General features: G+C 43.0%; 1 protein-coding gene across 6 annotated transcripts in view; it reads left to right on the top strand.

Moving 5' to 3' along the window:
* Positions 1 to 23,095, top strand: part of LOC127007775 (arginine kinase) — a 97,250-nt gene that overhangs the window by 72,784 nt on the left and 1,371 nt on the right. For 3 of the 6 annotated variants that reach the window (XM_050879074.1, XM_050879073.1, XM_050879072.1), the window contains exon 2: positions 22,442 to 22,635. In XM_050879074.1, the coding sequence (XP_050735031.1) occupies positions 22,442 to 22,635 (194 nt within the window). Of the gene's footprint in view, positions 1 to 11,322; positions 11,343 to 18,175; positions 18,340 to 22,198; positions 22,288 to 22,441; positions 22,636 to 23,095 lie in introns of those variants that run through there. The other 3 variants (XM_050879075.1, XM_050879076.1, XM_050879071.1) reach the window with 3 other exon arrangements.

The following is a 23,095-nucleotide window of genomic DNA, read 5'->3' as shown; positions in this document are numbered from 1 at the left end:
CTCCTCTTCCCTTCAGTGTTTCCCTTATCCCCCTTCTTTCCTCCCTCTGTTTTGCCTTCTCATGTTCTCCCCTTCAACGTTCTCTCCCCTTTTTCCCTCCTCCCCTCTTACATTTTTCCTCCCCTTCTTATACTTTCCCTCCCCACCCGAGCCACTCCTGACAGCCACTTCTCCCCGGCTGTCACACCTCCTCCTCTTCCTCCTCCTCCTGGGCAACAAGAAGACCGGTTTAGCTCAGCGGGGGTGTCAGACGCTGGTGGTGGTTGTGGTGGTGGTGGTGGTGGTGATAGTGGTGGTGTTTCCCTTCCCCCTTACCTTCTACCCCCCCACAATTTTTCCTCCTTCTTCCTCCCCCACCCCCAAGTGAGGTCTCTATTTCGGGGTCGTGGTGTGGGAGCGGCGTCGACCCTAGATGCCCCAGGGCCTTGAAAGCTAAACAACAAAAACAACATCAACAACAACATCAACAACAACAACAACACACAAAGAAGCGCAGACAGACAGGCAGGGCGTACAACAACAATAAAAACATCCCACTACTTTTTTCTTTTTCCTTTCTTCTCTTCCTCCTCCTCCTCCTCCTCCTCCTTTGGTTTCGTTATGTTATTCTTCATAAACTCCGTCTTTTTTTCTTCTTGTTGTTCTTGTTCTTCTATTCCTACTTCACTACTGCTCGAGATTATGCATTTCTTTCACTTGTTACAAAAAAAGGGTTACCAAGTTTAGTATAAATAATAAAATAAAAAAGATAAATATATATATACACAGGTAAGGTTTTCTGGTTACCTGTACAAAAAAGTGTGTCCAGAGGAAGGTGGAGGAAATAACATACATTCCTAATCCTTCTTCTTCTTCTTCTTCCCCCTCCTCCTCCTCCTCCTCCTTTTGTTTCCTTGTGTCATTCTTCATAATTTTACGTGTTGGTTCTTTTCTTCCTAATATGTTTTCGTCTTCTTAGTCCTCCTGAAGCTTATAATAATTTTCCTACTCTGGTCTTTTTCTTTATTATCTTTCTAAACTTTTTCTCCCTTTGTATCCTTTCTCTTTTCACTTTCTCTCACTTTTTTTTCTTTTACATACTCTTACTTTCATGGGGGTGTGGATGGGGATATTTTCATTACAGTATTTTCTTTTCTTATTTTTTTCCTTTCCATTTCCATCTCCATCTCATTCCTGCTTTATTTTATTTATCTCACCAAGTCTTTTCTTCTTTTCCATTGTCATCATTATTTTTTTCCCATCCTATCTCCCTCTCCATGATACTCCTGAACCCTCCTATTCCCCGCCACCCACTCCCTTTTATGCTTCTTTTTAGTACAAACATTTCCACGCCTTCTTTCCTTCCCTCTTATACACATTTTCTGCTTACGATGTCCTCATTTCTTATGCTGTCTTGAAGGGTAAGGGCCGCAGGGAAGGGGGGAAGAAGGGAGAGAAGGCATGAAGGAAAGGGAGGAGGGAGGGAGGGAAGGAGGGAGAGAAGGAATGAAGAAAGAAAGAGGAGGGAGGGAGGGAAGGAGGGAGAGAAGGAATGAAGAAAGAAAGAGGAGGGAGGGAGGGAAGGAGGGAAAGAAGGAAAGAGGGAGGAGGAAGGGAGGGAAGGAAGGAATGAAGAAGGAAAGAGGGAGGAGGGAGGGAGGAGTCTAAACCTTTTTTTTTTTTTCCTCCTCCTCCTCCTCCTCCTCCTCCTCCTTCCCTTGTCTCACCGGTAAGATAAGGCGCCATTGCATTTGGTATTGGCACATCTGATAGCCTTGTCAACGGGGGAACAAGCCTTCTGTTGCCTGGTGGACCTGGGAAGCTTACTGTTTTATATTTTCTTTGCCGTTTACACCTTTCTTTATATTTTTCTACTTTGTCTTTTTCTTCCTCATTTTATTTTATTTCTTGACACCTCTTTCTTCATCTTCTACTAGCCTGGTATTTATTTTTCTTCCTTAACGTTTTCACCTTTTTATACTGTTTCTTCTTTTGTATCATTTTATTTCTTATTTGTCCACGTTTTATTGTTTTTTCTTTTAACACAACATTTTCTTCATCTTCATTATCCTTCTCTTTTATTTTATTTCCTAACATTTTCATCTTCTTCATGTTTTCTTTCTTCTTATTTATCATTTTTTCCTTTCTTAATTTTCCAGTTTACTTATCTTCTTATATAATTTTTTCTTCCTTTTCATTAGCCTTCTCTTTTATCTCATTTCCTAACATTTTCATCTTCTTCATGTTTTCTTTCTTCTTATATATCATTTTTCTTTTTCTTAATTTTCCACAGTTTACTTGTCTTCTTACATAACTTTTTCTTCATTTTCTACTTGTTTGTCTTTCTTCTTTCTTTTACATAATTTTCTTCCTTTTGTATTTCCAAGCTTCATTCTCCTCTACTTGTTTGTCTTTCTTCGTTCTTTTACATAATTTCCTTCCCTTCTTTTCTGTTTCCACGCTTCATTCTCCCTCTTCCACACCTTCTTTATCATCTACTTGTTATGTTTCTTACCTTGACAGTTCATTTCCACCTCTTTCATCGTTAAAATTCGCCACATTTCTGCCTCCCTCCGTAAATGTCACCGTATGTGTCAGTCTGTTCGGGTATAAATTCTCACCAAGGCCACTCGCTCTTTGCACTTTCGGCGTCAAAAATTCTTCTTATGTCAACGAGTAAAGAGTTTGTTTCGTAACCGTCTTGTTGCGAGGCAGAAGAAGGGACCCACGTTGTTTAAATACCTTCCTTCCTTCCAACCTTTCTTCCTTTTTTGTTTCTTTCTTGCTTTCTCTCCCCCTCATTTTCGTTCATATTCTTTCTTTCCCTCTCTCTTCCCTCCTTCCTTCCTTACCCATGCTGTATATTTACCTTCTCTCCTACTCTTTCTCCCATTCCCCTTTCTTCTTCCTCCTCTCTTCATTTTCCTTTCCGTATCACTATGGTAGCTTTTTTTCTTTTTCTTCTTTCTCCTCCATCTTTCTCTACTTTCCCCTCTTCCTTTTAGTCTTCATTTTCACTTCCATACCACTACAGTACCTTGTTTATTTCTCTTTCTCTACTTTCTTATCTTCCTTTTTTGTCTCCATTTTCACTTTTATACCACTTTAGTACCTTTTTTTTTCTCTACTTCCTCCTCTTCCTTTTAGTCTTCATTTTCAAACCACTACAGCACCTTGTTTCTTTTTCTTTCTCTACTTCCTCCTCTTCCTTTTTTGTCTTCATTTTCCTTTCTGTAGCCTTTTCTGCCACTTGCTTGACTTTTGTGTTCCTGTGTTTTCTTACTCTTCGTCTTAATTCCCTTATGCTACGACTGACCTCTGCTGTTTTGTATTCCTTTGCATGTTTTTCGTCCTTGTTTAACTTCTCTGTTTCTGTATTTTCCTTCTCTTCGTTTTATTTTCCTTCTGTGATGACTAACCTCTCCTTCTTTATATTTGTTTACATAAGTTTAATCCTCAGTGAAAGTTGCTTCATCTTTGTGTATTTTTCTATTTCTTGTTTTATATTTTCTGCTCTCCTTTTTTCTGCATTCTTTGACAATTTTGAGCATCAGTTAATATTGGCTTTTCTCTATTTCTTTTCCTCGTTCCATTTCTCGTCTTCCTCCTTTGTTCACTACTACTACAACTACTACTACTACTACTACTACTACAACTACTACTACTACCTTTACAACAATTTCTCCATTCTCCCTTTCCACCATTACCCAACTACACAGGGCAAGCATTAGCATTCTCATCACATTCGTCCTCATCCGTCCGGCGCCATGTAACATATATGAAGCAAGCAGCAAGGCCTGGCCCTGATGAACCCCGCTTACACATACTTCTTGGCAAGGCAGCGACGGTCGAGGGGGAGGAAGGGAGGAAGGGAGGGAGGGAGGGAGGGAGAAGGGGTCAAGGTTAGGCATCTCAAGGTTCATTGGGATGTTGGCCTTGAGGGGGATGAGGGATGAAGGATGGCATTGGTAGGGTAGGAAGGGATGGAAGAAGGAAGGGAGTAGAGAATGATGGAGAGGTTTGAGGGGGTGAAAGAAGGGAGAAAGGGAATTATAAGAAAGTAAAGTGAGGAAAGGAGAGTAGGAAAGGGAGTAGCTAGTAGAAAGGGAAAGAGTAGAAAAAAATGGAAAAGAATTAAAGGGGAGAAAAGGGGAAAGAAAGGGAGAAATATAACAGAAGGAACGGGAATAAGAGAGGAGTAGATGAAAAGACGAGAGAGAAAAGAGACAGAAGCAAGAGAAGGAAGAAATCATAATAGAATCTCGTGCTATTTCCTGACCCATGAATTTATCTAAAAAAAAAAGTGTATGTGGGGGGGAGGCGTTCATCTTATCTGCATTCACCACATAACTACTACGCAAGCCTGTTCCACTCTTCCACATGTCTCTCTTTGCCTAAAATTGATAGAGAAAGTGAGTGGGTGGAATACATGTTTAGAAAAGGGAGAAAGAAAGGCAGAGAGGAAACTAAAGGTTGAGGACGAAGGGAATAGTTGGGTGAGGGTACAGACACGTGTGACCTTGTCTGTGTCTGTGTGTGTGTGTGTGTGTGTGTGTATAATATGAAGACCAGTTTGGACGAGACGGAATTTTTGTAGCTTTTTTTTTTGGCTGCTGCTGCTGATGATGATACGAATGCACCTATTGACCACTCTACTGAGATGCTTCTTGAGGAGGAGGAGGAGAAGGAGGAAGAGGAGGAGGAGGGAGGAGGGATAATTCTTATGCATTGAGGTACACGTCGGAGAAGGAGGAGGAGGAGGAGGAGGGAAGAGGGATGGAGGAGGTAGTGATTCTTATGTCTGGAGGTTATGTCGGAGAAGGAGGAGGAGGAGGAGCCGAAGGAGGAGGTGTGGCAGTCATGTTTAGCCTTCAGATGTTAGGTATTTTTTTCTTCCTCTTTTTCTTCATAGTTATTTTTTCCCAGTCTGTATTAGGTGATGCTGATGCTGATGATATAATGCTGCTGATGAATATGATAATGACTACAATGTTTTCTTATTATGAGCTTGAGTATTCAATGATTATATACGAAGGAGATGATAGCATACATTGGAAATATTACTTAGGGAAATATTCTCGTTTGTTTAGATTTCTTGATTTATTTTTTTCATTAACACGGAAAATGGATACGATATGAGTCACTTTTCCTCTTTTCCTCCCCCTTCTTCTTGTTCTTCTTCTCCTTGTTCTTATTTTTCTTGTTCTTCTTCTTCTTCTTATTATTATTACTATCATTATTACGATTATGATATTGTTTACGGCTCCTTTCTCTCCTCTCCCCTTCCTCCCCCCTTCAACCCTCCGCCTCTCTCATACAGCATTTACGGTCTTAGGGAATGAACTAAGTGTATAAATAGTAACGACTTAACCAGCTTAACTCTCTCTCTCTCTCTCTCTCTCTCTCTCTCTCTCTCTCTCTCTCTCTCTGAAAATGGAGAACATGGAGGTTGAACTAGTATCTCATCATTCTCCTCTTCCTACTTTTTTTACCTTCTCTATTCTTTTGACTCTTCATCTTCACTTTCTTTACCTTTGTGTAGTTATTACTCTCTCTCTCTCTCTCTCTCTCTCTCTCTCTCTCTCTCTCTCTCTCTCTCTCTCTCTCTCTCTCTCTCTCTCTCTCACGTAGGCAGGTCATGTAATCTTTCTTTAGGCCTTACGGGGCACGCACAGGCCTATATATGCTCATTTAGCCCGCCCATCTTCCTCCCTACCTACCTACACACACACACACACACACACACACACACACACACGAAATTAGTCAACTATCACAATTATGTAGCAATCAATATAGGCTGCATCACGCTATTATTTGGGGTATTATTACAAGCATATTTTTCATACATCTCTATATATTTTTTTCCCTATTTTGTATTTTTTTCAAGTCTAAATCAACGACTAGACACATTACATTATTATTTCGTTTATTATTACAAGCACATTTCTGTCTACGTCTGTATATATTTTAATTTACCTGAGATTACAAAGACTTTTCCATTCTGTTTTCGATTTTTTTTTTCAAGATTACAAACTTAATAATGTTCGTATTTTCCTAAGATAAATATTTGTTTTCATAAGATTATATAAACACACACAGACTGACACTTCTTCCCCCTCCTCCTCCTTGTCAACATCAGCGTGACTTTTTTTGTTCTATCACCTAAAGAAAACAAACTCCACTTCTTAACGTTTATAAGAATAACCAAAATTTCTTAACCTTATAATCACACACGAACACACTTCTTTCTTCCTGTTCAAAAGCATAATAGCGAGCAAAACCGACATAACTTTTAATTATCTTAGCTTATAAACACACACTTCTTCAGGCAACTTCTTTCCTTGTGTCCCTAAGCATAATAGTGAGCTAAACCGATATAAACATATTTTTAAACTTAAAAGGACACACACACACACACACACACACACACACACACACACACACACACACACACACACACACACACACACTTCTTCAGACAACTTTTTTCCTCGTGGTCCCAAAGCATAATTATGAGCTAAACCGACATAATCATATTTTTAAACTTATAAGCATGCACTTCTTATAGCAGCCTTCCTCGTACCATATCTCAAACCAGAATAGCGAGCAACACCTACATAATTAATTCTCTAAGCTTATAAACATGGACTTCTTTCCTCGTGTCCCAAAACGTAATAGATAGCGAAATCGACATAATATTAATTCTCCAAGCTTTTAAACACACACTTCTTCAAGCAGCGTCTTTCCCAGGTAGTCCAAAGCATAAGAATCAGCTGAGTCGACATAATAATTCCTTTTAAAAAACCGCAAACCATGGAATTTTAGCTCTTCCTGCAGAGAGAGAGAGAGAGAGAGAGAGGAGTTAGCGAAATGGCTTTGGCTCGTTCATTCAGAAGAGGAAGGAAAAGCACGGTATTTACCTCCTTTTAGAGAGAGAGAGAGAGAGAGAGAGAGAGAGAGAGAGAGAGATGGTATCGTGGTGCGGTCTGTTTTCGTGGAGGTGGGACAGAACGGGAGGGAAGGAAAGGAGACTGTCTGGCTTTTAAATACAGAAACGATGGGGAGGGAAGGGAAAGTTTCTGACCTGAGCTGGGGAGGAGGAGGAGGAGGAGGAGGAGGAGGAAGGGAATGGAAGCGGTGGAGAACTGCATCGTGTGTGTGTGTGTGTGTGTGTGTGTGTGTGTTGGTAAGGTCTGGCTCAAGTAGGTTCCTTCATTCTTTAAAACACAATGGGGAATAATTATAACGGTGAAATAAACCAGTGTAATCCGATCTCAAGTTTTAGTAATCCTTGAGTGTAGCGAAATATAATGAATATGATCTTAATTCTCTCAACATAACGTCATTAACATACAGTCTTAACTTTAATACTCTTTAGAGATGACGAGAAGAAAAGTATATAACTGTTCTAAGTCCTTTTAAATATGACAGGAGAAAGAAACGAGGAAAATGAGAACTGTATGTAATTGTACCGTATGTAACTGTATATTATTGTATTTTTCATTAGTAGGGTAACTGAGCAGAGGGTCGGTTTTTAGATACGACTCACCATACATCCTTTAACTGGTAAATCCCGTAAAAAAGCTCAAGATGTAGTATAAATAAAAGAGAGAGAGAGAGAGAGAGAGAGAGAGAGAGAGAGAGAGAGAGAGAGAGACGTGCGAACCCTACCTTTTAATCTACACAATATTTACAGACTACCATAATGACTGTCCTCTATAAATACACTCTGCTTGCTCTCCTCCTGTTATTGTGTATCTTGTGAGGCTCAAAGACGAGGACTCCAAGGCAGGTGAGGGTAGGAACGCAGCTTTAATTAACAGCGGTGAGGTGCGAGACAGGTAGAGAGAGAGAGAGAGAGAGAGAGAGAGAGAGAGAGAGAGAGAGAGAGAGAGAGAGAGAGAGAGAATTAGGAAGTGAGAAAGAGATAAAAAGGAAGATATAGTGAGGGAATGAAAGGACAAAGAGAATGAATGTATATTTTAATTATTCACTGTTTCTTCACTATTACTACATCTTTTTTTTTATAATTTATTCGTTTATCGTTCCTTCCTATGTTTGTTTTTCCTTCCAGTGTTTTATTTTCCTTTCCTTCCTATCTTTTTGTTTTCATTTTGTCGTTTTCGTTCACTCCGTTCTTATTTTCTCTCCCAGTACCGTACTATCTAAATATTCTTTGTCTTATTTTCTTTTTTTTATTTATTTATTGCTTCATCTATTCTTATTTTCTTTCCTTTTCTGTTTCCTTATTTCATCTATTTTTCGTCGTTCTTTTAATACTTTCCTTCCTTCCTATATATTCCTACTTTCCTTCCCACTTCCCTTCCTTTCTCTCTCCTTTTCTGCCTATCATCTATTTTATTTTCTTCGTTTTCTTTCCTCCGTCCCCTTTCTTCCTTGTTTTATTTTCCTTTCATTTAATATTGCTTTTCTTTCATTATTTCTCTTCCAATGCAAATTTGATTAAGTTCAGGAAGGTGCGAGAGATGAAGTGGAGTGCGCGAAGGGGAGAGAGGAAGAGGAGGGAAGGAGAGGAAGGAGTAAGGGATGAGGGAGCTAGGAAGAGAGATGAGAAGGAAGATAAAGTGAGGGAATGACAGAACAAAGAGAATGAGTGTATTATTAATTATCAAAAGCGATGTGGTAATTTTCTTTGTCATTTTTTTGTGCTTGATTTTTCTTTTTATTTATTTATTTATCGTTTAATCTTTTCTTCATTTCGTCCTTTTCTCTGTTTCTTTATTATTTATATATTTCCTTCGTTCCTTTAATATGTTGAATTCCTTCCTATCTCTTTCCTTTGTCTCCTTTTCTGTTTTTTTTTCTTTTGTTTTCTTTCGTCCCCTTTCTTCCCTTTTCTTTCAGCACCATACCATCTAAATGAACAAAATATCATCACTATCATTCATTGTCATCACTATCATTCATTGTCATCACTATCATTCATTCCATCACTCATTCCTTTTCCCAATTAATGAACAAAGCCTCACCATTACCCTTCTTCCATACATTCCCTTCCTCACGCTTCACGCCAGTCTGAATAAACAAACAGTACCATACTATATATAATTCATTCCACCATCCCCCCCCTTTTTTTTTTTAGTTTTCAATCATCAAGATGTAATAATGAACAGAGATTTATAGTATTTTCATCTTCATTACTCATTCCATCGCACCTTTTTCTTCCCTTTCATTTTCTTTCTTTCTTTCGTTCCCTTTTCTTTCTCAGTCAAAATGGCGTAAGAATGAACAGAGACTTGCAGTATTTTCATCTCCATCATTCCTTCCATTACTCCCTTTTCTTCTTCATTCTTTCCTTCCTTCCCTATCCTAAGTAACAATGGCGGAGGAATAAGCATTTACAGTATTTCCATCTTAATCATTCCTTCCATTATATATTCCCTTTTCTTCTTCATTCTTTCCTTCCTTCCCTATCCTAAGTAACAATGGTGGAGGAATAAGCATTTAGAGTATTTCCATCCTAATCATTCCTGCCATTATTCCCTTTTGTTCTTCATTCTTTCCTTCCTTCCCTATCCTTACTCAGTCACAATGGCGTAAAATGAAGAAACTTGCAGTATTTCCATCTTAATCATTCTTACCATCACTCACTTTCCTTCCCTTTCCTTTTCGTTCTTTCTTCCATTCCTTTTCATCCGTCACCATGTCGTAAGAATGAACACAGACTTACAGTATTCCCATCTTTCATCATATTCCTTCTCCATACCATAGGAATGAGGGGAGTTAGGGTAGCATCATTATAATTCCACTCGCAAACATTCCTCTCCCACAACCGCCATCATGCCATACACATACAACCCCCCCCCCTCCCCTCTCTCTCTCTCTCTCTCTCTCTCTCTAGCATGACTAAGTGCACAAAAACCAGTCTGGGCCAGTTTTAATGCACAATTCCTTACGTTTCTCTCGTTTTTTTATCGTGTCTTCCAAGTGAGAGTGAGTCACCACCCGCTCGGAGTTGCGTTAGCCTATTTTACAATGAATCGTGCGTGCGCAGCCTCTACCCTACTGCGTCGAGAGAGGAGGAAGGAGGGAGGGAAAGTAAGGAGGTAGGAAGAAAGGAGAAAAAGAGTGATAGAGGTAAAGAGGAAAGAGGAGTCAAGGATAAAAGAGAGAGAGAGAGAGAGAGAGAGAGAGAGAGAGAGAGAGAGAGAGAGAGAGAGAGAGAGAGAGAGGAGGGAAAGTAGGGATGGGCAAAGAAGACAAAGAGAGAAGGGATAAAGGAAGAGAACAAGGAATGGAGGTAAGGAGGAAAGAGGAATAAAAAAAATAGGGAAGTAAGAGAGAGAGAGAGAGAGAGAGAGAGAGAGAGAGAGAGAGAGAGAGAGAGAGAGAGATGAATGAATGAATGACCTAACCTCCAATCCAAGCCTCAATGCATTATAAATTAGTGTATTGATGAAGGAATTGAAATGAGAGATGAATCGTTTTAGTATTATCTTACATGCAATAGATTATGAAGGTCAGTTTTTTTATGTTTTTTTATGTGTGATCAAGGTTGATATATTACTGACGACACTATTTTTTGACATACATTCAGCAATATCAGTTAACCTTTTCAACCTTTTTGCTATCACTCTACGGGTTAAAAGCACGGCGCATAGATATATTTGTGATAGAAACGTTTTAATACTACTTTTATTTTATTTATTTTTTATTTTTTGCTGTCATACTTTATTTTTCCTTTTATGCACTCGGAAAAAGTAAAAGCTAATTAAGCATTCTGGAAACATAAAGCTACATATATATTTTTTTCATTTACAAGTATGAAATGTAAGGTATATATACGAATTCCTGCCCCCATTTTATCTTATTTACAAATTTACAGTCACGTTTACATTTTTTTTTTACAATCAAGTCAAATGAAAAGAAGAAACACGTGAACGAACCATTTGCTGACGTCAATCTAAAAAAAAAAAAAAATAATGTCACCTGCACACCCACCCGCAAACATGTCACGTTTAGTCTGTTTCCTGTAATTGTAACACGTACCATTCCAGTTTTCGTCGGATGGCAGTGATATCTGATTCTGTTTTGTCTAATAATGTCTGTCTGTCCACGCATGAATCAGTCTGTCTTGAGATATGACGAGCTCTGTCTAGTTCCTACCGGTGAAGAGACTCCGTAGGGTATGCAATTAGGATGAAGAAACTGGAGGTGTAAAGGTTGCTGTGTCTGTGCGGGTCGGTGGGTGAAAGCTAATTAGGCATTCTGGGGGTGAAGAGGGCAGAAGATGAACTAGTCGGGAAGGAAGATGTGGTAGGGTGGAGGGATGAGTGAGAGGGCGAGTGGAGAGTGGTGGAGAAATGAGTGTCAAGAAGAGGGTGGTGAAGAAGGATGAGGTAAGGTGTAGGGATGAGAGAGAGAGGGGAGAGAATGGATGGAGAAATGAGTGCGATGAAGAGGGCGGGAAAGAAGATGAGGTAGGGTGGAGAAATGAGAGAGAGGGCAAGCTAGGAAAGAGTGGGTGGGCTGAACATGGCCGTGAATTAAGATGAGGTAAGGTGGAGGAATAAGTGCGAGGAATGAGGGAGATAAGGGCATGTCAGTGATGGAGGGAATGAGATGACTGGGGAGAAAGAGGAAGGGTTGGTGGTTAGGTGGGCTGCAGATAAAGAGGGTGGGACAAGACAGTGAAAGGAGCGGACGAAAGGACGAGCGGGTGGGGAGAGTGGGGTGAGTAAGCTGCAATGAGAGAGGACGATGAACTGGGCGGATGAACAGACGAGGTAACAGCGGGATGGGCGTGAGTAAGGGCGGGCGAGTGGGCGACAGTAGTTGGGTGGGATGGCTACTTCGAGGGCGGTAAACTGTACGGGGGAAGAGACGAGACAACTTAGACAAGCCGGAGGGTAGAGGGGCAAGTCTTGAGGGAACAGAAGAGGGAGGGCGGGTGGGTGAGTAACTGTCTGTGTAGGTATAGAGGGGTAGGAGGGTTGCTAATAACTTGCAATACATATTTACAAGGGCAGTAAACGGAGTGGGTGGGGCACGAATGACACGAAGAGGAGAGCTAGAGGAGAGAGGTGGCTAGCTGTAAGGGCGGAAGAGAGGGAGGTAGAAGGCGGGAGAGCAAACACAAGCGGTAAACGGCTCATATTTAATCGTAAACAAAGGGTCGACGGAGCATGGCGGGCAGAGCAGCTTCTATTCTCTCAGCAGCTTTTAAGTCGGTATTCTCTGACGCTCCTGCATGTCACGTCAACTACTTCCAAATGCCAAAGAAATCAGTCGGATTCTCATGAGTGTTTTCTTAGGTTTTTGATACAGAGGAAGGGTCAAACTACCACCAGGGCCATTAAACTGGTACCCCTCTCCCAAACTCCTACGAAAACCGTGTCAGATATGTGAGCTGGGGCACCGAATTGCTTAAGAATATGACCCTATGCCTCCCCAGCGTTGCCTTAGCCGCCCTGGGAAAGCCTAGATGCCCCCGTGCACGTACCGTCAATCTGGTAATTATAACACAACGCACCGGCTGCCTGTCTCCCCTTATTCGGTGGGTGCGTGAGGATTGAGGGGGCTAGGGAGGGGAGCTTAGCTGTCAAACGTATACAAGGGTGACGGAGGAGAAGCAGGAGGATAAAGAGGGGGGAGGAGGGGGAGGAGAAGGAGGAGGAGGAGGAGATTAGGAAGGTGATGTAATGCCCAGTAAGTGGCTACCTTTTCACATTCTCACGTTACACTACCTTTTTATATTATCACGCTGCGATACAAAAGATAAATAAAGCAAAATAAACAAAACTAACAATTATATAACTAATTAAATAACTATTGATAAGTAAAAGATAAACAAACAGACAAGAGAAAGTAAGTAGTCCTTATATTAATGCACTGTTTGGTAACGTTTAGTACCCTTGAAAGAGAAGGAGAAGAAGAAGGAAAAATCTACAGCTATTACGTGGAATATCTTACGTGTAACAAAAGTCCTGGGTTACCGGTACCATGAATACTTTACATTATCTTTAAAGTTTTCTGGAATAAACGGCATCTCTGACATCCGCTCTTGTGTGTGTGTGTGTGTGTGTGTGTGTGTGTGACAATGAATAAGGCTTCAAGAATCCATTTATTTCGTAATACTGAACCACTTTTCTTACCTCCTAATGCTTCTCCTCCTTAACACACACACACACACACACACACACACACACACATGCGTTACAGTGCATATGTTTTTAGTATTTCCGATTATGCAACTTCTCTCTCTCTCGTTTATCTCAAGGTTGGTTTTCTCAAGATTGAGTGATCTTATCTGAGGTTCAAATCACCCAACTCTCTCTCTCTCTCTCTCTCTCTCTCTCTCTCTCTCTCTCTCTCTCGTGACGCTTACGGTATTATGCTTTGTTCTAAAACCTGCTGTATAGAGGTGGTGACAGAAAGGGGAGCGGTGACGTGAGTTGCAACGGGGATGTGATGCCGCGGAGGTGAGGGGAGAGTGACACACGCGACAAACGAACAGGCCGGCAGATGGGGAGCGGGGGGAGTAGATGAGGAGCAGATGGGAGATGGGGAAAAGAGGGAGAAACGTGGGAAATAAGAACGAGGGAGATGGGGATTAGGGAAGAGAAAGAATTGGAGGCAGAAAGATGGGAGGAGAAAAGGAAGAAAGGTGAGGAATAAGGCGAAAGGAGGGATAGGAAAAAATGGAGAAAAGAATGGAGGAAGGTGGGGATAATATAGGTGGAAGAATAGAGGGAAGAAAGGTGGGAAATAGAAAAAGGAGAAAGGGAATGATGGAGCCTGGAAAAATATGGCATGAGAAAATGGGAGGGAGAAAAGGAATATGTAAGGGATAGGTGAACGAATAAGCAAGAAAGGGAGGATGACGTAAGATAAATTAGGAGAAAACGAAGGCATGGAGGAAGATCAGGTGAGGAGAATGATACTTTGATAGTGATAAAAGGAAGGAAGGAAGAACTGGGAAGGGGTAAGTGAAAGGGAATATAAAGACGTGAGTGGACAAAGAAGGGAAGAAAGGAGAATGGGAAAAACGAAGAGGAGCAAAGCGAGGTAGGAAAGAGTTAATGTAAAGTAAAGGGGAAGAAGAGGGAGAACTGGGGTTAAGGCAAATGATGGAAATAAAATAGATGATCAAAGGAGAGAGAAAGAAAAACAAACAAGGAGTAAGGCGAGGGAGGAAGGAGTTAAGTAAGATAAAGCAAGGTAAGAGGAGGAAGAAGGAGGAGGAACCGAGCAAAAGTACTGACGTCAGGAGCGAGGAAACTTAACGAGAACTTGGCTGACACTTGGGGCTGAGGCGGCCAATGTCAGCTGATACTATGACCTTGGGCGACGGCCGACGGAGGGGGAGGGAGAAGGGGGGAGGGAGGGAAGGAAGGGAGAAGGGGTATGTCAAGGGGAGTGGAGCTAGTATATTGGGAGGAATGATCGAGGGTGAGGAGAGAGTAGGTAAGGGGGGCAGGGAGAATAGTGGGTAAGAGAGAGGGATGGGGGAAAGTGATGGAGGGGTTGAGGAAAGGGGTGGAGGGAAGAGGAGAGGGGAGGGGCACCAGCGTCACCACGAGAGTAGACGGCTCTTCCTGCACGGGCGTGGCAACAGGAAGAATAAATTTAAAGAAAGGAAAGAAAGGAAAGGAAGCAAGACAATGAACTTGGTATTAGAATCAAGAAGAAAGAGGAAACAACATTGGTGTTTTGTACAAATTGTAGCAGCAGTAGTGGTGGTGGTGGTAGTAATAGTAGTAGTAGTAGTAGCAGTAGAAAAGTAGTAGTCATAATTCACTTTATTCAACGGTAGTAGTATTGAAAGAAAAAAATAAATGAGAAGTGAAAGGATAAAAACGACAAAGGTGATAATTATTTTGTACAGATTAGTGAGACACATCCAGCTTTTCTTTTTCAACGCCTAAGTTTTTTTTTTTTTTGGGAGGGGACACAGGTGGTTCTTGGACATTCTTGCTCGCTTGAAGGAGGGCGTGTTGACTTCCTCGTGGGGACAGGCTTATTTCGCTCACAGAAATGAAGAGAATTAAAAAAATAATTTACCATTTATTGCAGTGTTTATTAGGCGTGGAGAGAGAGAGAGAGAGAGAGAGAGAGAGAGAGAGAGAGAGAGAGAGAGAGAGAGACCATACACTCAGAATCTAGCAACGCTTTTGAATAATCTACAATTAAAGATAAGAAGATACTAAAGCTGATGATAACGATAAGAACGGGATATCATGTTTGACTCCCGCTGTGTGTGTGTGTGTGTGTGTGTGTGTGTGTGAAAGAGCATCGGTGTGTAACAAAGAGCCGCTTCTGGAGTTTGTCTTCCAAGTTTGTCTTTCCGTCTGTCCGTCTGTCTGTCTGTACACACGCTGATGAGTAGCCTATTTGCCAGCAGCAGTGTCAACGACCAGGGCAAAGAATAATGATGATAATAAAAACAGGCAGCTGCAGGAGGAGGGCGGGCGGGCCAACTGGCAAGGGAAAGAGAACAACTAAAGTCCGACATTGAAAACCATTTAATTTCTATCTCTTTGGTCAGTAAGTGTAGGAACATGAAAATAGATTCGGTTACCATCTCGATATCGTGTGTGTGAAGAATCCTCGGCAGTCAGAAAATTATGTAGTGTATGGCTCGGGGATGCAATGGTGTAATATACCGGTATGTATAAATTCATTTCTGCCATGACTGACATTCCCATTAAAAAAATAAGGTGATTCGCTTTATATGCTAATGATGTCGGAAGGGCATTTAGGTTCGTTACTGTGTCGTCATTTTTACCAAAGACTGCAGTGCGGTAACGTAATAAACTAATTTGCAATAATCGATATTTCCATCATAAACGTTGCCAACAATACGAAAATACTAAGAAAACAAACTATAACATATTTTATTATTGCAACGACGGTAGACATCACTGAAGTATATATAATTGGACCTATTTCAATAATGATAATGATAATATTATAATAATAATAATAATAGCGAAAATCAATGCCAAGGCTATACTGAAACAACACCGGCAGACCAAAAGAGCAAGTGAAAGAGCGGCGTGTCCATGAATAAGTCACGCGTTAAAGGGACACACCGGACGGCCAGCAGATGAAGGTGGAAAATGACACAAGAGCAGGAAAGAGACGACGGCGGCGGCAGCGGCGGCGAGACAGTCACAGCGCCGCCGCCGCCACCTAAATCTCCTTATTTTTGTTATTTTGACCTCTTTCGCATTGTATCGCTTTGTTAGGTCATTGATTCTTCTTTGCCGCCGTTACCTAAACCTTATTATCATTGTTTATTATTATTTTGACCTGTTCCCCTTTATATCGCTTTGTTAGGTCATTTATTCTTCTTCACACCACCGCCGTTACTAAAACCTTCTTCTTCTTATTATTATTTTTTTATTATTTTGACCTGTTTCCCTTTGTATCGCTTTTTTAGGTCATTGATTTTTCTTCACACCACCGTCGCCGCCATCACCAACTCAAACTCAAAATGATTATTAACTACAGACTCCCGCCACTCGCTTCACTGAGACGAGACTGACTCTTTGAGACTTGAGATGAAAGGGGTGGATTAGCTTTGGTTCCCTCTCCCTTTTGTCAACTGTTCTGGTATTTCGTCCATAAACCATAATATAAGTCGTATGCAGAGAGCGTGGAACATATACATACAAACATGAATAAGAAAAGACAACAGGTTAAAAATATATTAGTATTATCGTTGTTGTTGACGCTTTTATTATTATTATCATTATTATTATCAGTTCGACGATGAAGATTAATAAATGGACAGATATTGATAGATATAAATAGATAGAGAAAAAATGAATTAATCCGATATCTTGCTCTCAATAACAAACAAACAGCCGCTTGCTCATCACTAAAAAAAGCCAAAGCGTTAAAAATCTGTGTTAGTATCATCGTTGTTGTTGACGCTATTATTATTATTATCATTATTATTATTATCAGTTCGACGATAGATTAATAAATGGATAGATAATGATAGATATAAATAGATTGAGAAAAAATGAATTAATCCGATATCTTGCTCTCAATAACAAACAGCCGCTTGCTCATTACTAAAAAAAGCCAAAGCGTTGCATGTTATTCCGGGATGCAGCGCTTTGTGAATACACTGTTGGATGTTGTTTTAATGTGAGCGAACGACGAGATAAACTGTGAATCGTGGAGTTAATGGAGGGATGTGTCTGCTTCATCCTCGTGACTCGTTGGTTTTATGCATCTTCATTCACAGCTGCCTTATGAATGCTATTTTAACCAATTTTCATTTGCCTGCCATTCTATCTATTTGTCTATCTATCTATCTATTTGTTTGAGCTTGTTGTAGAAGAATGAATACCAAGAAGAAAAAAGTTGGAAATGTCAACAGTGAGAGGAGAGGATTGCGATAAACATACATACATACATACATGGCGTTACAGTTATTCAGTGTTGGCTAGTAGAACGGCGCGTCACGGCAACATACACACACACACATAGCTACGTTTCCCAGGAATGCCGGAACACGCACTCATCATGCAGAGAGAGAGAGAGAGAGAGAGAGAGAGAGGTCTTAAAGCCTCCGTGATATATGGCTTTCCTTCAAAGTAAGTGAAAGAAAAATCTACGGTACGGTGAATGAAGGAACTGTGGTGTGTGCTTGCAGAGGTCAGAGTGTCTTCATTATTCATATCATTACGAGGATCAAAGATTGTATTATATCGTTCATTGTGCACGACCTAAATTCGAGTAATGGCTGATATCTGTATTTTTCACCAAGTAATCTTATATTATCATCTTATTCGGTGTGAAGACCTATTCCATTGAGATTTATCGCTTTCCATATATTTTTTCGTAAGGTTACGTATGTTACTACTGTCAGGCTGGAACACACACACGCACACACAGCTCTGGTGGTAACAGGCGACACCTTTTTTATTATTATCGGTATCACGCCGGCTCGACTTGAAGCTTCAAAACTCAACAGAAATAAAGGGCGCTAAATATAATGCGTCGGGGGGTGAAGGCCGCCATTGGCTGTGGAGCTGTGATGTCATCGCTCTACAGCCACGCTCGCCGGGGCTGCCGCTCATTCCAGCGCTCTCAATTAAACATTTTACAGCGATAACGCGTCTTGGCGCTGATTTACGCAACGCCAAGAACTAGCAAGATGTGTTTGCACAGTCTGAGGCACTGTCATTATGGGTACGAGAGGCCGGTTCGGGGAAGGGTGTGAGGCCGGCGAGCGCCGTGTTGCAAAGGGTTCATGGGGAAAGCCGGCAGCGATTGGACGGGGCAGGCAACCTTGGCCCCGCCCCCGCCGCCCGGCTATAAAGAGGGAAAAGCCGGCAAAAGCCCCACTCGCCGCTGAGTCTAAGAAGGGTTTGGACGGTACGTGAAACATCTCATCTCTAGCCTTGTGAATATTTGAATATATCTGGTGTGGCGTCAAAGTGGTGATGGCAGTGCCGGCAGTGTCCCTGGTGTAGTGACGGCTGGCCGGCGGGAAGGGGCTGTGTTCTGGCAGTGTGGTGTCAAAGGGGCTCCCTGTGCCCTGTCCTGCCTCGCCTGGCTACACCAACACTACATCTTGAGGATCTGTCGGGCCTGCTATCAGTGCATCTGTGATTGTGACTGTGTGTGTTGACGTGTACATGTGTTTGCCGCCTCATGTTCATCCTCCTGCCTGTCTTAAGTGTATCTGACGCCAGCGAGTTGCTCGTTCTGTCGTTCATACTTGCCGCCGCTAAAACTTTTACCTAATTGTTCTCCAGAGTCCAGGGGCGGCGAGCTATTTATCGGAATGTGATTGTCGATATCGGTGTGGCGTGGAGGATGCCTCGTCAATTATGAGATATCGAGTGGTTGGTTCAAGGACGACACGGAACTAGGTCAGGGGCGCGCCTCCACGCGATAGGCTTAAGTTTAGAGGCGTGTGTGGAGGGGGAGGGTTCATCTTGGGTTTAAAGGACTTGATTCCTAAATTTAATCTTGCAGTAGCTTTAGTTTTGGGGTAGTTAATGAAAAGGTGGGGATTGTTAGATTTGGACCTTACTCTTCTCAAGTTCAAATCTGAAGCGTCTCATCATTGTCCTCGTTCTTCATGCTGATAGAAAGGATTGGTCGATTAAGTTAGTTTCCAGTTATCCTTTAACTCTTTATAATGGAGTAGCTCGATTATATAACTTCAAAGCAACTTCAAAGTTCGAAATTCTGAACTTATCCCACTTGGGTTCTTGAAGTTAAAAGATTTTCTGATTAATTTTACGTGTAGTTTTGATAACCTAGTATTTAAAGTTTCAAGCCTCCCTTTCTCCTAGTTGTCCCGAGTCGTCCTGCAGCTTTGCAACGCGCCAGCGAGCGGCAGCCGTGACTCGTCAGCTTAATCAGACCGGCGCACGGCCACACACTTTCAAGGGCTTCTTCCTATGCTGTCCGCCGCGGCCACGGACTAGCAAGGCTGCCACGTGCACGGCCTCCGTCGGTCAAGCCCTCCTCGGCATTTTTGAGAGCCCGTCACTGTAAGAAAACGGTGACGGGGTCGCATAAACGGGGTTGGTGCTGAGCCGGCCGGCAGCCTGGCTTTCACGTCATGGCTGCGCGTCCCACCACCACAGCGGCGGCGGCGTGCGTGCCTAGTTACGAGCAGCCGTTCCCACACCCTCGCTCTCCCCAGTGACATTTGGTGATCGTCCGCAGACACTCAATCGCTGTGGCTCCTTTGTTCGACGCCACACAGGAAATTAAACGTCGTCCCCAGGGTGGTTGTCCACACAAGAAAAAGGTTGAAAAAAAGCCTCGCTTGTAAAATGCTTGATGGGAACCACACGTCCACTTTAGCGGGGTCGTCATGGCATGGGGCTAGTAGCGGGGTTGCCGGCTTTTGGCGCCACTCCCTCCCACCCCCAATGCACCCCCTCCCCTCTGTGCAGCCCCCACCCCCTCCTGTATCCTCCGCCGCCCCTCTTTCCTGTCTGTCCCCGTCCCCGCATCCCTTCTGTTAGCCGGCCCTCGGAGACAGGGCGTAATTTTCTCCCTCCGTCGGGACAGCCAACTCCAAGTCGGAACTTCGGATGGAGGGGGAGGAGGGAGCAACCTCGGATTGGGGAGGGGAGGTTAGCGTTTCAGTGGGACCTCTAAATCGACTAAACTCCCTTGTTTTTTGTTTGTCAGTGGCTCCAGTAATTAGTTGGGGTCTGGCTCAACGTAATTAGTCCAGTGAAACTCCCTCAGGACTTATTAAAACGTTTATATTGGGTTTCTTTTACTTGCTGCGAATCTAGGGGGTGATTTTTGCATATTTGGTTTTCTGAATCTGAGAAAATAATCATAATTTTGTTTAATAAGGACAGCCAGTACCTTTTATTAAGTCATTGGATTTATAGTAACTTACAAACTTGGCTACTATTTTTCAACGCTGGAGTGAATGGGGACAACAACAGCTCAAGACAGGGGCGACAGGGTGACACACAGGGGTCGAGTTGCTCATGACACTCGATTCGTGCCAGGAATGAAACTAGCGGAATGGCATTGTTGCACTCGTCCAAGGGCAGGGCAGCCTTTTACGGGTTTAAACTAGATGAAGGGAAGGGAAAGGAAAGGCAATCTGGTTATGTCGGCCGGCGGGGTAGATGGTGGTGACATTGGTGTGGTGGTGGTGGTGGCAACGTCCTCAATCACCCCTACCACCACAACCACCCCACTCCCTTCTAATGTAACCAATATAGATAGTCTTCATAGTGGGAGGGACGAGATTTCATGCTGGGGTAGAATTTCCTATCAAGTTTAGTCTCTCTCTCTCTCTTTTTTTCTTGTTCTTTTTTTTCTGTTCTTTGACGTGTAGTGCATGTTAGGGTTATGCAGTCCGCTTTTGGAGTACGAAGGACAGACTGGCAGGAAAACATGGAGGCGTCTCACATATAGAGCGAGCAGGCAGGTTGGTTGGTAAGAGGCAGGCAAGCAATGTGGAATCTGGGAAGGAGGAGGCAGCGGTGGCGGGAAGACATGTCTGCTTTAAGCCCTCCCTCTCTCTCAAATCACTCCTTCTCTTGCCCCTCCACCCTCTCACTACTCCCTTCAGTCACACTTCTCACCCTCCGGCGCTTCACACTCCACCTAGCCATTCCCGTCTCCTTCCAGTTACCGATGTGCCTATTCTATCCCTTCCCCACCCACATCGTCACTCCCTTCTCTTGCCCCTCCACCCTCTCGCTCTCCCTCAAGTTACACTTCTCTGACCCTACCTAGCCACTCCCCGTCTCCTCCCTTTCCTTCCAGTTACTTGCTCCTATGACTTTCCTCCTATCTACATCCAATCACTCCCTTCTCTTGCCCCTCCACCCTCTCACTTTCCCTCCAGTCCACTTCTTATCCCATCTCTACCCCTCCTTCGTCACCTATGTTCCCACTATCCCTTCCTCCCTCCCGCTTACGCCTCTGGGCCCAAAGAGTAGTCGCCAATTCAGGCTATTTTTCCCCTTAGTGGTTATTTTTCGATATCGATAGCGAAAAAGCTTTTATTTTTTTCCCCCTCCGTGAGAGCTTATTTTTCGGTATCACTAGTGGATAGAGCATAAGGTTAATGGAGTGAGCTTTTGTGTGTAATCGAATTTTTATTTTTAGCAAAGCGTTCGAAGGAAAAGTTAAGAATTGCAGTTGACATTTGCACCAGACGGGACTTAATTATTTATGAACTTCAACGTGAAGGCTAGTAGTAATGAATATTTCCTTATCTCTCGCATTACCTAATATTCAATCTCCCAGACTCCGCATTTTTATACCGCGACCAGAGTTCATTAAAAGTTATGAAACCGCTCTCCCCCTCTCCATTCCTCCCTCCCTTAATCCTTTACGTCACTCCCCCCCCCCACCCCCCACCCCACCCCCAACTTCTCCATCCCCCCCTTCCATCACCTTCCCCCGCAGCGGTGACTCATATCGATGTAGACTCCAGCGAGGGTAGAAAGCACAACTAAAAACGTGTTGTTGGGTGTTAGCGAGGGTAGCAGGGGGATGGGGGTGGGAAGGGGGTGCTAAGGGCATAGACTCGGGAGAGATGATGGGGGGGGTGGGGTCTGCATTTCTGTCATTCCGTCTGCATCAATACTTCTTGGTAAAAACTTGCTCGTATGTCTGCCCTGAACTTGAACATCGGGATAAGCAAGCGGGAGGAGGGAGGGAGGGTGAGTGGGAGAAACATTCCTCCCTCACTCCGTTACCCCAGTCTTTGTCATTCCGTCGCCCTCCTTCCCTCGTTGTGCACGTTATGTCGCTGGCGAGCTGCTGCTTCCCTCGACAGAACCTTGTTGAGCCAATACTGGGGGACGAGGACGAGGAAGGGTAAAAGTGCTTGGAGGGTCGATACATATTTTTGTGCATTCGGCCGCCTCTGGAGCGTGTAGCTTGGAACGCTCTTGGGTAGCCTATATGCGTGACGGGAAGATTGGCCTTATCAGTGGTCCTTGTCTAAACTTTTATTTTCTTTTGTCCACAGCCAAGAGTCTCCACAGAACACAAGAATGGCTGACGCTGCTACCATTGCCAAGTTGGATGAGGGCTTCAAGAAGCTGGAGGCCGCCACCGACTGCAAGTCCCTCCTGAAGAAATACCTCACCAAGGATGTGTTCGAACAGCTCAAGGCCAAGAAGACCAAGCTTGGCGCCACCCTCCTCGATGTGATCCAGTCCGGTAGGTTTCAATGTTCACATACACACACGCACGGCAGTAGCTGTTGCTATGAGTTGCTACCCACTATCTGCCAGGTATTCCATCTTCCAAAGTTGTAGGACACTGTATTAGTGACATAATTTTCAAGTTATTTACATTAGTTTGTAAAGTAACAAACTTACGGTAGTATAAAGGATGGGTTTTCATAACCGCAGATAAGATACTATGCATAATGATGCTCGGGATAAGATATTGTCGGTCATTGTATAACTGATGCCCGATAAGAGTGGAAGAATCATTCTCGAGCACGGGATTGTGGGGGGGGGGTTGCTGCTTATCTTGCCTTACACGCCGCCGAAGGGGGCTGCCTCTGCGTGTCCTGGCACGCTTCGATGCAATTTAACGGCCAGGACGTGTTAAAGGAAACGAAATAAGTGTTGGAGGAAGGGAGTGGAGGCGGGAGAGGAGTGACTGACAATAA

This window comes from Eriocheir sinensis, chromosome 36 (genome assembly GCF_024679095.1).
Source record: "Eriocheir sinensis breed Jianghai 21 chromosome 36, ASM2467909v1, whole genome shotgun sequence".
Lineage (NCBI taxonomy): Eukaryota > Metazoa > Arthropoda > Malacostraca > Decapoda > Varunidae > Eriocheir > Eriocheir sinensis.
Note: the sequence above shows the minus strand (reverse complement) of the source record. Positions and strands in the feature narration are given on the sequence as shown.